The 15,696-nt window shown below is 41.3% G+C and overlaps 1 protein-coding gene across 2 annotated transcripts in view; it reads right to left on the bottom strand.

The window, feature by feature from the left end:
• The window catches only part of DLC1 (DLC1 Rho GTPase activating protein), a 210,583-nt gene that overhangs the window by 120,740 nt on the left and 74,147 nt on the right, over positions 1–15,696 (bottom strand). For both annotated transcript variants that reach the window (XM_072622376.1, XM_072622377.1), the window contains exon 5: positions 3,588–3,621. In XM_072622376.1, the coding sequence (XP_072478477.1) occupies positions 3,588–3,621 (34 nt within the window). The remainder of the gene's footprint in view (positions 1–3,587; positions 3,622–15,696) is intronic.

The following is a 15,696-nucleotide window of genomic DNA, read 5'->3' as shown; positions in this document are numbered from 1 at the left end:
AGTCCTTGGTCCGCTTTATAGAGACTCCTGACCCACAGGGAACATTCAGCTCCCCACAAAATAGAGGGAGAACATCCACTCTTGTGTGAGTGATAGTCACAGTGTGTGGCACAAAGTCCTCCAGGGGCACAGCATGACTGAGTGTTATCATATACTTTACTAGAAGAGCTGTGCAGAACTAGTGATCCCATTCAATAAGGGGCCATTTCCTGTTGAACTTTCTAATGTTTTCCTTCAATATACAGAATGGAAGAAAAGGGACCAGACACAAAAATGAGAGGAAATAACAAATAGACACCCCCAACATCCAAGTGCAATATGTCTTACAAATTCAAAGTGCTAATTAGAGATCAGTGAGGTAGGAGGAAAGCCCCCTCCCCAGGAAAGCTCTATGGAAGAAGAGACTCCTTCCTCAGTTCCAAAGACAGCTGAGGTTCCTGGTGTCCCCTTTGATGATGGGTTGAAGCCTTCAGTGTGACCCTGACTCTGAGTCACCCCAAACAGAGTCACAACTCTCCCATGACCTCACCAGTAGTAGCTGAGGTCATGGCCTGCAGTGGCCTGGGGCAGATCACAAAGAAGGAGGAAGCCATGACCCCAAGATGCAAGTTGAGGCTGCCTCCATCTTGAGGTCATGTGGACTTCCACTTCCACAAGATCAAGAGCACCACACGGAGATCTGCACTTCTCCATTTTCTCCTTCAAAGACTCTAAAAGAAATGTCAGGTGTTGGTCCAGCAGCAGCTACCCTACTTAGCAATGTAACTATGGCCAGAATGACTGGCCAGTAAGCAGTATCCCTGCTGGGTCTGTTGGGGTGAGATCATTCCTGCTGCCCTTACAGACAGATTCCTCTTCTCATGATTCTAAGCCTGGGTGAGGGCAGATGCTGATCATTCCCTGATTCCTTTGGAATCTTCTCATGAGGGGAATAGATCCATCCTAGCTGTCCTTTCTTCTTGGGACTTCTGCCCTTCCCTTTACCACCCTTTAATCTTGTGTGATACAAAATGTGTCATTGGTTCCTAACCTTTGTGTGTTGTTGGGTGGGCAACAGAAATTGGGAGCTCAAGCAAGAATGACATGGTAGATTCATCCAGTGCCCATTATGGAGAGGGGCAGGAAGTAGGGGAGGAAACAGATGAAAAATAGATCCAATCCCCTGTAGCTGTCTGCAACAATTTTCTAAGCCAGGCTAACATGACAAGAAGCAGGAAAAGAAGAAAGGAAAGACATTTATAATGTGAAACCAAAACTTCCTAGCTTACTGTTAAGCCAGAAGTCCAGGCTGCAGAGGGGAGGAAAAGGGATACATCTCATGTGCTTTTCTTGGGTTTTTGCGTTTTCCCCCAATTCAGTACCACATGTGGGGTTACCCTACCTCATAGGGAACCACCTTCTTCCACATAGGTTATATGTTACCCTACCATAGTAAATATTGTTTTTGGTGCTTGCCCTTCATTCTGAAAGAAGACCAGATCAGAGGCTGATATCTTGACTTGCAAGTGAATTGGATTTAAGTGAGGCAGGGAGATTTTATACACATACATACATGCATACACACATATGTATATATACACTTAAAGGAAGTGATAGATGTCACAACCAATTGCACTAATAAAGGACAACCAGATAGTCAAATACTTTTACTAAATTAGAAAAGTCCTTCTTTGACCTGGCTGACATTGAATGTAATTGTTCTGATTGGCTGAGGAAGTTTGGTCACTCCCTATAGGCTGTCTATAAAATAGAAGAACAATTCAGAACTTCAGAAGATTTAAGAGTCTGTCAGAGGAGAGATTACAGGAAACTGGCAGTAAAGAAGAGAGTCTGGGGGATGCCCAGAGTCGAGGCAGAAAGGACTACCATCCAGTGAAATGAAAAACAGTATGTAGGACTGAGATGGGGGAGAGAAGGGGATACTGAAGAGGGACATAGACCCTATGGACATCTCAGAGCAGAAGACTCAAGCTGATACCACCAGTTATATCCACCTCCTCAAGGACTATTTCAAAAAAAAGTCTGTTCCTCTCCCCAATTCCTCAAATATTAGTAACCCCAATTTTGTATCAACCACAAAGAGGCCAAGGATTAACTAGAGAGTGATACAAGTGTAAATTAAAGCAGAGAGTTAAGCCTCTCCCTAAATAGCAGAAATTTTCCTAACTGAGGGGCCAAAACTATAGTAATTGTATTCCTAACTTTTTATTAGAGGTAGCTAGGTAGCACAGTAGATAGAGTGGTGGACCTGAAGTTAGAAAGACCTGAGTTCAAATCTAGCCTCAGCTACATACTAGTTGTGTAACCCTGAACAAATCACCTAACTCTGTTTGCCTCAGTTTTCTCATCTGTAAAATGAGCTAGAGAAGGAAATGGCCCATCATTCTAGAATTTCTGCCAAGCAAAGCCCAAATAAGGTCACAAAGAGTGAGGCAGTACTGAACATCAATGAAACTTTTATCTAAAATGAGCAAAAAAGAGAAGCACCAAGTGGATATAAAGTTAGTCCTCTAGGCTCAACACAAGCGAATGACTATAACAGGGTGTTACATAGCTATTACAAAGGGAAAGTGAACACATGTTGGTGTCCGTGACACAGAAAGAGTTGGTGTGCTCATCAACAGGGAATGCCAGAGCAGTCTAGAACCCGTGCTTTACCCATCACTCAGTCATCAAACTGCAGAGTCGGGAGAGGCCAAGGAAAGCAACCAAGTCAACCTTCATCTGAAGCATTAATCTCAACTATGAAATCCCTGACCAATACACTTTTCTGCACTTTTCTCATAAGGACCATTAGTGACAGAGACTTCAACATTTTTTGAAGCAGCTGATTCCATGATGGTACAACTTGGATGTGAGGAAGTTTGCAGTTCACCCCTCTATTCTTGGTACTATCCTCTGAAGCCTTGAAGACAGCTCTCCTCTTGTCCCTGAATTCTTTCTTTACACTCAACATCCCCAGTTTCTTCAAATGATCCCCATAAGGTATAGTTTCAAAACATCTCACCTTTCCTGCATTCATTTCATCCTAGGAACCTCTATTTTTCTCAAGGTGGCTCTCAGAGATCCAGAAGGAGCTCTAACTGAGAATCAAACCTGGTGAGGTCCCTAGATAGGATCTGCCCCTCTAAGTACTCTAGATGTGACTGACCAATTCAGAGAGTGACGGGATGGTGTCCACCTCACTTGACTGAACACTCTGCTTGTCTTAGTTGTGCAGTTTAAGATTGTGAGAGCTTCTTGGACTGCCAGAGAAAAAGTTCATACCATAGCTAGTAGTAATCACCAATTTTCAAAGACAATGAACAAACTGTTCCTCACAGAATTTTCAGCTTCCAAATAAATATTTCACATTGCTCTACATATACAAGCCAACCATTCCTGTGTATGCACCAACATAGTATTCAGAGATTCCTCCATATTCATTCACTTTCCCAGAAAAATAGAACTAAAAGAAAAGAAATTAAATTCCATTTGACCTGAACTCAGGTGATCTGAAAATGTTAGACATCTCCTAGAATGCCCCCATTAAAGATGGGAAAATCAGTTACCGTAGAGAGATAAATAGCCACCAAGTGGTCACTTACCAGCTTTCCCCTTCTCTGAAGCACTGGGCATGGCCTGAAAGACAACAATTAAAATCATGTTATTGGGGGAAGGAAGAACGAAATCTAATACAAGTCAAGACTATCAGTAAAGGAAGACCCGGGGGAGACCACACCTTGGCCGTCCATCACAATCAAGTCCATCACAAGGGTCACAGGACCACTTCCGATTTCTAGAGCCTGGTAAGTTTTGCCAACCCTTTTCCTCAGGATCACTCTGTATTACAGGTGGGCCACATATTCCAGTATTATTTCCATTTTCCAGATGAGAAAGGTTATTAAGATATCATTGACATCATAATTTCCTGAACCCTCACCCCCCCACCTCCAGCCCATTGTTAGGGAATCCTGGGTTCTTACTCTCCTTCTGGTTAACCTTTCCAGCATGAGAGCACTCTGCCTTCTGTTCTCTGAGTCTTTCCTGGGAAGTCCTGTTCCCATTGACTTCTGGCTGCCTTGAGAGGGGCTCGCCACTATCACCCACACAACAGTTCCCTTTCTCCCCATCCAGCCCTGTTTCTCTGACACTTAATGCCCCCGGAATACCATTTTACCTTATGCCAGATTTTCATAGTACTGGCCAAGAAAAGGAGGTATGGTGTGGTGGTACCCACCTACTTCATGAACTACAAGTAAATGGGATTTCCTGAGTATGTAGGTAACAAGGTCATTTAGTATTCATTATTCAACCAATGTCTACATTTTTTATGTGCCTGTCCTGGGTCAGGCCCCAGACTGGGTCCTGGGGATACTGAGGCACAGATGGAGGAGTCCCTACCCTCATTCTTCTAGAGAAATAAAGAAATAAAAGATAAAGACAAGGCAACAAGATAGTCCCAAGTAGAAGACAGAGACAGAGACACACAGAGAAACAGACACAGACAGAGATAGGGACAGAGAGAGACACAGAGAGAAATCAGGAAAGAAGCTGGGGATTCTTAGAGTAGATGGTAAGGAGAGAAGACAGACTAGATACAGATCTAGACAAAGGCACAGAGAAAGGAGATGGGAAGAAGTACCAGTCCCAGCCAGTATGCTGATGGAGGCTGATACCCTTCTCTGCTACTTATGCAGAATTCTTTCCCCCTTTGTTCCTCTCAGGGAGCAGTCTAATTTTCCTCTCTGACCATTTTGTCCTTCCGTCATATTGCCAATGAATGGGATAAACAATTTGTTTGGAAAGAGGTCACCCCAACCAATCAAGCCATGGAAAGAGAGTGGGCCAAGGAGTCAGTAGACCAGGGTTCAAGTTCTGGCTTTGCAACGAAATGGCCTTGCCTATGTCCCTGTTCCCTTTTGATGCTCAATTTCTTCATGTTAAAATGAAAGGGTGTGACTAAGTGACCTCTGAGGTCCCTTCCAAGTCTGAGATTTTGTGATTGTCAGTCTTTTCTGTGGCTGAAAAGGTGCCCTCAGTGGCCCAGTACAAAAGGAGGTGAAAAGTTATACCAAGTTTACACAAGGTGATGAACAGAAATTTCTCAGACAGTTGTGTTGAATCCATTTTTGGGAAATGGAGATTTGGAGATCTAAGTCCAGGAGATCTCTCAGATGCCATAGGATCACAGGGTCATAGATTTTGAGCTAGAAGGGAATGGAGAGGCCATTGAAAGCCACCCCTCCCAGAGAGGTGAACTTCCTTGCCCAGCATTACCCAAGTAACGTCTAAGGCAGGGCCTGACCCTAGGTCTTTGTCATGTCATGTTCAGGGCTCTTTCCACCATACCATCCAGCTATAGACCAAAGCATGCAGTCTTACATTTTCCTTTCTTTTAACAGAGGAACAAATTAGGGTCCAAAGCAAGGAAGAGACTGGCCCAAGGAAACAGAAGTAGCCAGTGACAGAGCCTGGGTTGTCACTCAAGTTCTCTGGCTCTCATTCCCAGCCCACCACTGCCTCTCACAGTCCATTCCATATGGTGTTTTCACCCAGCTCAGTCAGGAAATGTTGCCCATATCAGTGCTCCCATATCAAGAGGAGTTTTGAATTCATCAGTGTCCCTGGCTAATGGTTTCCATCTGCTGCAATTGAACTGTGTCTTCAGGAAGTGAGTCAACATTTTTGGCAACGATGCAATTAATGGGATTTCCCTGCTGGCCACATGGGTCTGCCCAACTGTGCCAGGACACTTCCCTCTTCAAGATGAAACAAAGGAACCTCCATGAAACTTCCAAATGACAGTCACAAATGTAAGAAGAAATTCAAACACAAACATTGAAGGTTTCTGCAGTTCTACACTCTTCACTTTTGGGCTTAGAACCTAGGACAGCCAGCTCACTGGCTTTGCCTACACCTCCTCAATGCCACCATTCTGCAGAGAAAGTGGTGGCTGAGTCACCAGGACCAAATGAGAGGGGTGAATCTACCTACCAGGTCACCAATAGCAACTGCAGGAACTTACCTACAAAATACTTTTTTGCAGAGAGAATGATAGATTGACGTAACTGGGAAGGTATTAAGTAATTATAGTCAGGCCATGATAGTATAATAAAAGTGACTATATTATGAATAATAATCTACTTATTGAGTGCCAAATCAACCAAACTACTAAGAAATTGCTTTGCAAAGCTAGAATAAATAACAGTAAAATACATCTTGAGAAAGAAAAGATGAATAGTCTCAGGGGAGTACACTGAAAAAATGTGGAAGGTGCCTGAATAGTACTAGATTCCAAACTACAGTATTAAACTATTTGGTGCTCTCTCTCTCTCTCTCTCTCTCTCTCTCTCTCTCTCTCTCTCTCTCTCTCTCTCTCTCTCTCTCTCTCTCCCTCCCTCCCTCCCTCCTTTTTCTACATCAATATCTGTCTATATATATATTATATATATATACATACACACACACACCTATATCTGCATCTATATCTAGTACAAGTATCTATTTCTTAATAACATCCATCTACCATCTACTTATCGTCTATACGCTTATTAGTGGAGCAGATTTTGCACAGAATATTCAGGAATAATAGAACATAGTTTTCATAGAAACAAGAAAGCCAAACAGTAGGGGTAAGGATCAATATATGGCAAAAATTATGGAAAAACTAAAAAGTAACATGACAAAATTAGGTTTATGCTATGAGCTCATATCATGTGCCACAATGAGCACCACATGGATAAATGCCCTAAATATAAAATTCTTCCAAAATATTTTACAGATAATGGAAAAACATTTCCAGATCTATATATAACAGGCCATGTGGGGGCCATCCCCACAGTAAAGGCCATAGAAGGAAAGGCAAATGCACCAATATTCCTAAAGACTGGTGTCCAAAACCACATCATGGCAGAAGTAACTCGAGGAAGCTGTGGGAGACTTGTGGGAAGGGTTTGGAAAGTTACATTAACATCTAGCTGGTATCTACAATAGAAAATCTGAATTCCATGTGATCTAAGTAAAGGCACCCAACATGGAAGATGCAGAACAGATCTTGGAAAATGGAAGAGTAAGATTCCATCCAGAGAAAGTAAAAGGTTATGGCAATGCAAAAAAGTCAATGTCATACAAGGAACACAATTTTTAAAAATCAGCATTAATCAAAACCTTTAGTATGCAGGCTTAAGAAACAAAGGTTTCAGAGATGAGAGAGAATGGATGGACAAGACAGATGTGGACAATTCCTGGCCATCTCTATGACTGCTGGCAGGCCATGGGAACAAGAGACCAAGATGGATTCAACACCTTGTTCTCCATTAAGAGAATGAATGACCCTGGGGGGTGGTGTTGACTGATCCACAGCTTCTCAGAAAAACTGGGAAGTGGCTGGAACAGGCACGAGTGTGGAAAGTGAAGGACTAGCCAAGGACTGGACCAGCTTTGACACAAGCCAGATACTTGCTACCTTTCTTTACACAAAGTATCGCTTGTATGCTACTTAACAGGAGAGATACTTTCATTCTTTTTATTTGTATCCTCAGTGTGTACACAGAGTTTGATACATAGTAGGAACTTGATAAACATTATCTGATTGAATGAAAGCATTTCTCCTCTTAAGTAGCACACCAGCGGTACTTTGTGTAAAGAAAGGTAGCAAGTATCTGGCTTGCGAGAACACTACTGACCCTTCTGAATAAAGACCAATTGCATCTTTATGAATGTTTTAAAGACCACTGACTGTAAAGAAATTCATAAACTCTTACAAGAAAATGATATATTGGCTGAAGATCAAAAAGGATTGGCCAGAAAGACACCTCATACCTGGCTGTGGCCTTTCCACTCACATGGATCTGACCAGAATCTTGACTCTTCTGGATGCGGGTCGCGACCCCCACCCCCAGGGCCTGGTTGGTTGTCTTTGTAACATGGGAAACCACAGAGGACACACAGGTACTGAATGAATCTCCTCAGGTCATGGGACAGGGCTCTAGGACCCAAAGCAGAAAGAATGAACCATGATGACCCTAGTGAGAGAATGACCATTCATGGGTGATGCACCAGCAAAAATGTAGGGAACGGGGCATATCAGCTACAGAACTCACCCCTGAAGCTCAGAGACTCCGGGCACTTCCAGGCCAGCCTCCCCTGCTTTAGAGGAGAAGGGACTGAAGTAGCCCAGAAAAGCAAAACCAAAACCAAAAAGATGAAGCTAAGAAGTAAATGAGCCATGCTTTTCCTACTACATTATTAGGGCAGTGAGGGGGTGAAGTGAACAGACTGCTGGACTTAGAGTGAGGAAAGCCTGAATTCAAATCCTGCTTCAGGCACTTTTTCTCTTTCAGTCTCAGTTTCTGCACTTGTACAGAAGGAGATAATAATGGCACCAACCTTGACAGGTTGTGATGAGGATTAAATGAAATGCCATGTAAAGTACTTAGTTAATCTTAAAGTGCTGTGGAAGTGCTGGCTAGAGCATGACATGGACCCCAATTCCAGTTATATGCTAAAACAGATCATTGGATGCTCTTGGCTGATTCCCATTGGGAACTCAGGAGCTTTTAAGGGTTAGATGGACAAGTTGCCCCTGCTGGGATGAGAGAGGGGAGAAGCTTGGCTGGACGCAGAGAGCTATGTGCAGTTTCAGCTCTGAGATACTTCGGGTTCAGGTGGAAATCTGAGACATCAAAGACATTTAGGGACAGGGTTCTGTTTCTCAAGCACTGGCCATGTACTCTGTAAGAAAGTGGCTGGAACTGGGGATCAGGGAGCATCTGAGACAGCAACTCCTTTCTGTTGCCCTATGGGCAGCTCAGGGGTGCCATAGTATACAGAGCACTGGGTCTGAAGTCAGGAAGACTCATGTTCCTGAGTTCAAATCTGGCCTTAGATACTTATTAGCTGTGTGATCCTGGGCAAGTCACTTCACCCCTATCTGCCTCAATTTCATTATCTGTAAAATGGGGGTAATAATAGCCCTACTTTCCAGGGGTCTCATGAGGATCAAATGAGATAGTAATTGTAAAGCACTTAGCACAGGATCTACCACACTGGTCACTATAGAGATGCTTCTTTTCCCATTCCCTTCCCAAGTATACTGTATGTCCCAGTAAATTTCAAGTGGAGAGACTCTCCAGGCAGACATGACTTAGAAACCAAACATCCTCATCTGTTGCCATCATCATACACTGCATCTGCCCTCCCCATTGTGGTCCTACAGCCTTCATTAATTATTCTTTCCTTCCCTCTCCACACCTTAGCTAGATGTCTCCCAGGTGCTCTGAAGGTCTCTCCTGTGGACCCCAAGCATCCCACTGATAGTCCAAGGATGTCCCCTAGGTGTCCCTCAGGTGTTGGAAGCATATCCCACAACTCAGATTGGAGACATGTGGCTATGCTCAAACAGAGGGAAGGCATGATGGTGGCTTCCTTCTTTGGAGGAGAAAACAAATGTCTTTTCTTCATTGGGAGAATAGGGAATGGGAGAACTGAGATGACCTGGCCTATTAATGTTGAAGAGCCAAATTTACATTTCATAGAAGGAATCAAAAGGTGAGAAGGGACATCAGGCTCCCAGAAGCCAGAACCATTCCTCTTAATTTTTTTCCAATTCAGCTGGAATTTGGTTTGTACGTAGCTGTTGGCACTGTTGTCTCCTCCACTAATTATATCATGAGCTCTTTGAAAGCAAGAGCTGTCTTTTGCCTTCTTTGTATCTCCAGGGCTTAACAAAATGCTTGGTGCATAGTGGGGGCTTTACAAAGGCTTGTGAACTGACTGTCCTCCAGCTCAACCCATTGGGATTCCCCACTCTAAAACACCAGACAGCTAATTGCCCATGATTTATTTGAAGCCCCTGAGAGAGAGGACCTCCCAGCTGTACAGAAGCCCCCCTCCCCCATCTGCTTTCCCTGACACCAAGCTCAAGAGGCGGAAGACCAGTGAACTCCAAGGACCAGATGGAAGAATTTGTCCTTCAGTGGCAGTGTGTGCAGCACTCTGCCTCCATTCAGCCTTTCCAGGCCTCCTTCCCTTCAGGCTGGATTCCATCTGCCATTAGAGACAGATGACTGAGTGACAATTTTCCCTGCTGTGATCAAAGATGTTTTTCTGCTTCCCTGACACAGTAAGAGCTCTGCTGCCTGGAACAAGCCAAGTTTGGGAGTATCCCTCCTTGGTCCTTGAGCTAGCTAGCATTGCTCCTGTAGGGGCCTAAGCAGAGCTCAGTAACTTGGGACTTGCAGTTTCCCCAATGTCATCTGTGGAGTGATTGTTTAGCTTAAAGAGCTGTTTATAGCAACCAACACAGTAACCAGAACAGAGCTGAGAGAGACCAAGGGTCATGGGAAGCATGGGAAGGCCCCCAGGCTTGGAAGTAGGGTCCCATGGACAGAGTTAGGATCTTGGGTTTCCTATTTTTCCAGTCCTATGGAATGGTTATGATGCTCCTCCCCCTGCCTCATCTCCCTAAGCTCTTCCCCCTCCTCCTGACCTCTCCTCCTCAGCTCTGCCCCCTCATTCTAGGGAAAAGCTGACAGTAGAGACCAGAGACTTCTGGTGAATAGAAGTTCCCCTTCCCCCTGTCTCCAGTAATGAGAGATGGGTTGTGCTCTCCCAAAGGGCCTCTTGGCCTCTAAGCTATCCTCCCTTGTTCATAGAAGTTGGCTCAAAAGTCTCCTCTGTTTATTTGTGGAAGGTCATGACCTGCCAGGGGTTACCCTTGTAAGACCAACTATCTCATTCAGGAAACGGTCCTTGTCCTTCTATTTAAAAACAATGAGATAAACTCCAGAAATTCCCTGTCACAGCCAAGATCAAATATAAAGTCCTAGGTTTGACTCTTAGTGTCCTTCCCTGCCAGGCCCTGCCTAGGTCCTGCCTTCTCAACTCTTCCTCTCCCTGACTTTGTCTGAGATTCACTGCCCCTAGCCGACTGCCCCTTCCTCATTCATGACCCCTCCCCCAGGTCTCTAGGCCTGGAGGGGCTCCTCATCCTCTCACCCTTACCTCTTCCTGCCTTCACCTTCCACATCTCAGAGAGAATCTTTCTAGCCTGCCTGCCTACTCACCTCCCTTGATGCCAGTGCCTTCCCCTAGGAAGGTTTACCCACCAGGCAAGCTTGCTTGGGCACAATTAATTCATGGGATAATAGCTATAAAGTACTTTGCAGCTTAAAGTACCTCACAAATGCTATCTAGTGACAAATATGGTCACCACCATAAGCCTGGGAGCTCCTTGAGAGCAAGAGTGAGCTTGACCTTTCTTTGAATGACAACTGCTTAGCACAGAGCCTGGCATCTAGTAGGTGACTGATAAATGCTCTATATTAGCCAAAGTGTGATGTCTTTGTACATATTCTTCCCTTTCTGGGGATGGTCCAATAGAGGCTAGGGCTGACTGCTGTCACCCAGAGCCAAAGTTTTAGGCACAGGGAGAACCTGTATGGGAGGTGGTAGAAGCAGGACATTTAGGAATGGCATAGTCAAAACTCAGAGCTTCTAGATTTAGGAAGAAATATTGTCAGCAGTCATAAAGAAAGAGTTCAAGTTCTAAGGAGCTAATGTTAGGATTGCACAAGAGTATGCCAAAATAGCACTGAAGGAGAAGTAAACTTGGATCATGATATTCCACCCACCCTCTAAAAAACTGGTTTACAACCAAGAATAACTAAAGTACTCAAACTGAGTGTAATAGCATAAGGGGGAGGTGGACCTTTAATAGAGTAAAGGACTTGCAGATCTTCCTGATGAAAAGAGCACACAAACATGTGCATACATATGCTGGGTGGAGGAATGCATTAACTTTAATGGATGAGCAAGGAGAAATGTAAGTAGTATTTATTGTAGAGGGAGGGTAGAGTTGGGGAGGAAGCAATTACAGCAAATTTACTTCAACTTGCAAAGGTATACTCATCATGAAGGGGTAATTAATAGGAGAGAAATAAAGTGATGGTGCCAGTGATTGAGTTCTGAGTTTGGAGAAGGGAGGAAGGGCAGAGACTGAGGAACTGACTACCTCAGTGGTGGAGTACTAGTGTCAATACTGTTCCATTTCTTTCCCCAGCTTCTTTTCAAATTGGTGGTGGTGCAGGAGGCAAAGATAAGAAAAGTCTTAAGATGAAATCAAAGAGAAAAAAGCAAAATTAGCAGTAATAACCATGAATGGAAATGGGATGAAATAATCTATCAAACTGAGGAAGGTGGTAGAATGAATTAAACAAGAAAATCTAACAACATATTGTTCACAAGAAACACTTAAATTTAAAAATTCACAAGAGTTGAAATGAAGAGGTGGAGCAGAATTTATTTATTATGTGTCAGAAGAATTCAGAAAAGCAGGAGTGGTGATCAAAGTCACAGAGAAGGAAAAGTAAAAAATAGACTGGTAAAAGTAAGAAATTATGTTTAAAAACAAAGAAAAGGAAACGATATTGGTACAGGATAGATAGAAAGATAGGTAGACAGTAACATTGAATGTCATAACATCTAAGTGTTTAAGGAAAGAGTTCATTGAATTACAGGGAGAAATAGCAAAATTATAACAGTTGAACATCTCAGTGAACCCCTTTCAGATATAGAAAAATCTAGAAAAAAGAAAAAAAGAGGTAAGGACTTCAGTTGAATGTTATAAAAATTAGATATGAAAGACCTCTAGAAATCAAAAGGAGTATAAATATTTTTCCACTTGGCATAGCACTTTTTCAAAAAAAAAATACCAGAACCTCACAAAATACAAAAAGCACAAATATTAAGCATATATTTTGCTGACAGAAATGTAATGCACATCATAATCAATAAAGAGCCACTTGAAATAATTCAAACTTAAATGGAAACTAAAAAATAAAATTCTAAAGAATATGTGGATTAAAGGACAAAACAGAAAAATAATAAGCAATCTCATTAATTAAAAAAAATAATGAGCCTTTTAAAAACCTTTGGGAATTTACTCAGAATAGTCACAGGGGATTATTTGGCCCTCATCTGAACACTTTCATCAACAAAAGAGAGGAAGAAAAGATCAATGACCTGGCCATGCAAGTTGAAAAAATTGAAAAGAAAAAAGCTATCTAAAATCAAAAATGGAAATTCTGAAAATAAAAGTAATAATAAAACTAATATATTGAATTTAGAAATAGAGTCTTGAGTTGTTTTATGTGGAAATCTAATGTGGAAAAGTGCAGTGGACAGATCTTTGTACCTAACTTGCTTTTAGAAAAAGAGAAAAAAAATCCAAATTACCCTCCTCAAAAATGGAAGAGAATTTAAAACAAATGACAAAACCTATTTAAAAAGAAAACTATATTGTTCAATTAGAAGCCAACAAAACTGATCAATTAAGTGGATGAATATCTAAAAAATATAAAAATTACTCAGATTAAGAGAAAAAATAAATAAAGCAATATCAAAAAAGAAATTGGTTATACCTCAAATGAAGTTACAAAGACGAACACCTCAGTTTCAGGTGGGATTTCCAAAGAATTCTTTCACAATTTCAAATGACAACTAACTTAATTTTTTTTGGTAAATATAGAGAAAGAAAGTGACCTATTAAATTCCTTCAAAGAGGTAAATGACTCCCTGATGCCTAAGCAAACCAAAAGTAAATCAAAGCAAGAGAAGTACAGGTCAACTGTCTAATAAATGTTGATGACCCAAAATGGAAGGAAGCACTAACAAAAAGGTTTCATCAACATATCCCACGGATTATGTACTAGGATCAGGTTGGAATGATGGCATGAATTCAGAGCTGGTTCAATATTAGGAAAACTATAAATGTCATAGACCATATTGACACATTTTCAAAAAAAAATCTTTCAATAGATATGTAAAAAACCTTTTTTTTTTTTTTTTTGACAAAACATAGTAACCTTCCATATGGGAAAAAGAAACCCACTCAAAGAAGAAGAATAAGGGAATGTTTTCTTAATAGCATAAGCAATAATTGTTTAAAACCAAGAGCTGGTATTATCCATGATGGGGAAATGATAGCAGCCTTTCCAATAAGATCAAGTAAAGGCAGAGAAGGAAAGAAATATCACTTATTGCAGAGGACATGATGGTTTACTTAGAGAGCCTTAGAATTTCAAATAAAATTAATTGAAATAATTAATATCTTTAATAAGGAAGGAGGATGTAAGATCTGCCTTCTTTATATTACCAACAAAGCCAGCGGAGTTAGGAAAACAAATTAAATTGAAATAATTACAGAACATTTGACATATTTGGGAGTCCACTTACTAAATTATATAAATATGACTACAAAATACTCTTTCAGGAAATAAAGAAAGATGGATAATTGAAGAAACAAGTTCTTCAAGGTTGGCTTTGACAGTACAATAGAACATGGCAATATTATTAAAGTTAATTTTAAAAAATCAATGCCATATCATTTAAACTATCAAAGAGTTAGTTATTTAAAGAACTCAAATATAGATGTGTGTATGTGTGTGTGTGTGTGCGTGTGTGTGTGTGTGTGTGTGTTTAATTCATTTCGAGAAACAAAAGGTTAAAAATCTCAAGGTAAAGATGAAAACAAAAAAAGAAAAAAAAGGCATGAAGGGTGCCTGGCTTTCTCTTGAGTTCATGTGTGTATGACTGTCCTGCTGGCATTCACCCTTCATTCTTGCCATGTGACCAGTCCCTCTTTTCTTCCTATCACAGAATTGTTTTTCGACATCTATTATCAATGTTCATAGGTTCTCTTTGATTCCATATTGCATTTAGGGTTAGGGTTAGGATTCTATCACCCACCAAGAATTCTCTATTACTCTTCATGTGAATTGGGAGTCATTTGTGTATCTTCCATATAACAACATTACTGGAATATTACTATTTTTAAAAGAGGCCTTTGATTTAAAGGAAAGTCTGGAGTTTTTATAGATATCTTTAATCTGCTTGGTCTTTCTTATGTGAATGGACAGGCCTGACTCCTTTGAGTGACAACAGATCTCTTCTAGGAGGCAGTGTCCAGGAACACAATATACTCAACACAATTCCATCATCAGCGATGAGTATCTAAAGGACCTCACCATCTACAGGGCATCCCTCTTTGACTTAGGCTCTGACTTGGTTTTTCTTCTTCTTTGTGGCTAATAACCTTGGTAAACAAATATCTCTGTTTATGCATCACCTGATACTTATTATCGGAGCTCCATTGAATAGGGTTATTCATATTATTCAATCTTCCAAGGGACACTGAACTATTTTGGTACATGGATTCTAGACTCATTGGTGTAAGAGTCAATTTGAGGTGGTGCTTCCTTTACAAATCATAGTAAATGATAAACACAATGAGATCTTCTGTTGTCTACATCCTTCAGATAATAGTGAAGTGGTTGAGATGTGGCTGGTGTTGAGAGTCACTTGTGGTGATCCTTTATGGTGCCCATATTTCATGTATAGATGACTCTTATAAAGACTGTACATAGATAGGAGAGTAGGTATATAAGCTGGTAGTTCAGAGAACTTTTTCAGTATTAAAAGGTGTTAGAATTTTCCTTTGGTGTCTTCTGTTCCTTCAGAACCTTATACCTGCTCTCAGAGTTTTCTTATCAAGTACAGATATCCTCTGTGTAGACTTAGTCCATTCCAGTGGTCTTTCTATTCTCTTTGGTATCATTTGTACCTCCTTCATAAGCATATCTGGGTATACTAAGTCCTTCTGGAGTGGCTCCATCATCCTTAATGGAGAAAATAGTTTGTCATAATGATTTTTGC

The sequence above is a fragment of the Notamacropus eugenii genome, chromosome 7 (assembly GCF_028372415.1).
Source record: "Notamacropus eugenii isolate mMacEug1 chromosome 7, mMacEug1.pri_v2, whole genome shotgun sequence".
Lineage (NCBI taxonomy): Eukaryota > Metazoa > Chordata > Mammalia > Diprotodontia > Macropodidae > Notamacropus > Notamacropus eugenii.
Note: the sequence above shows the minus strand (reverse complement) of the source record. Positions and strands in the feature narration are given on the sequence as shown.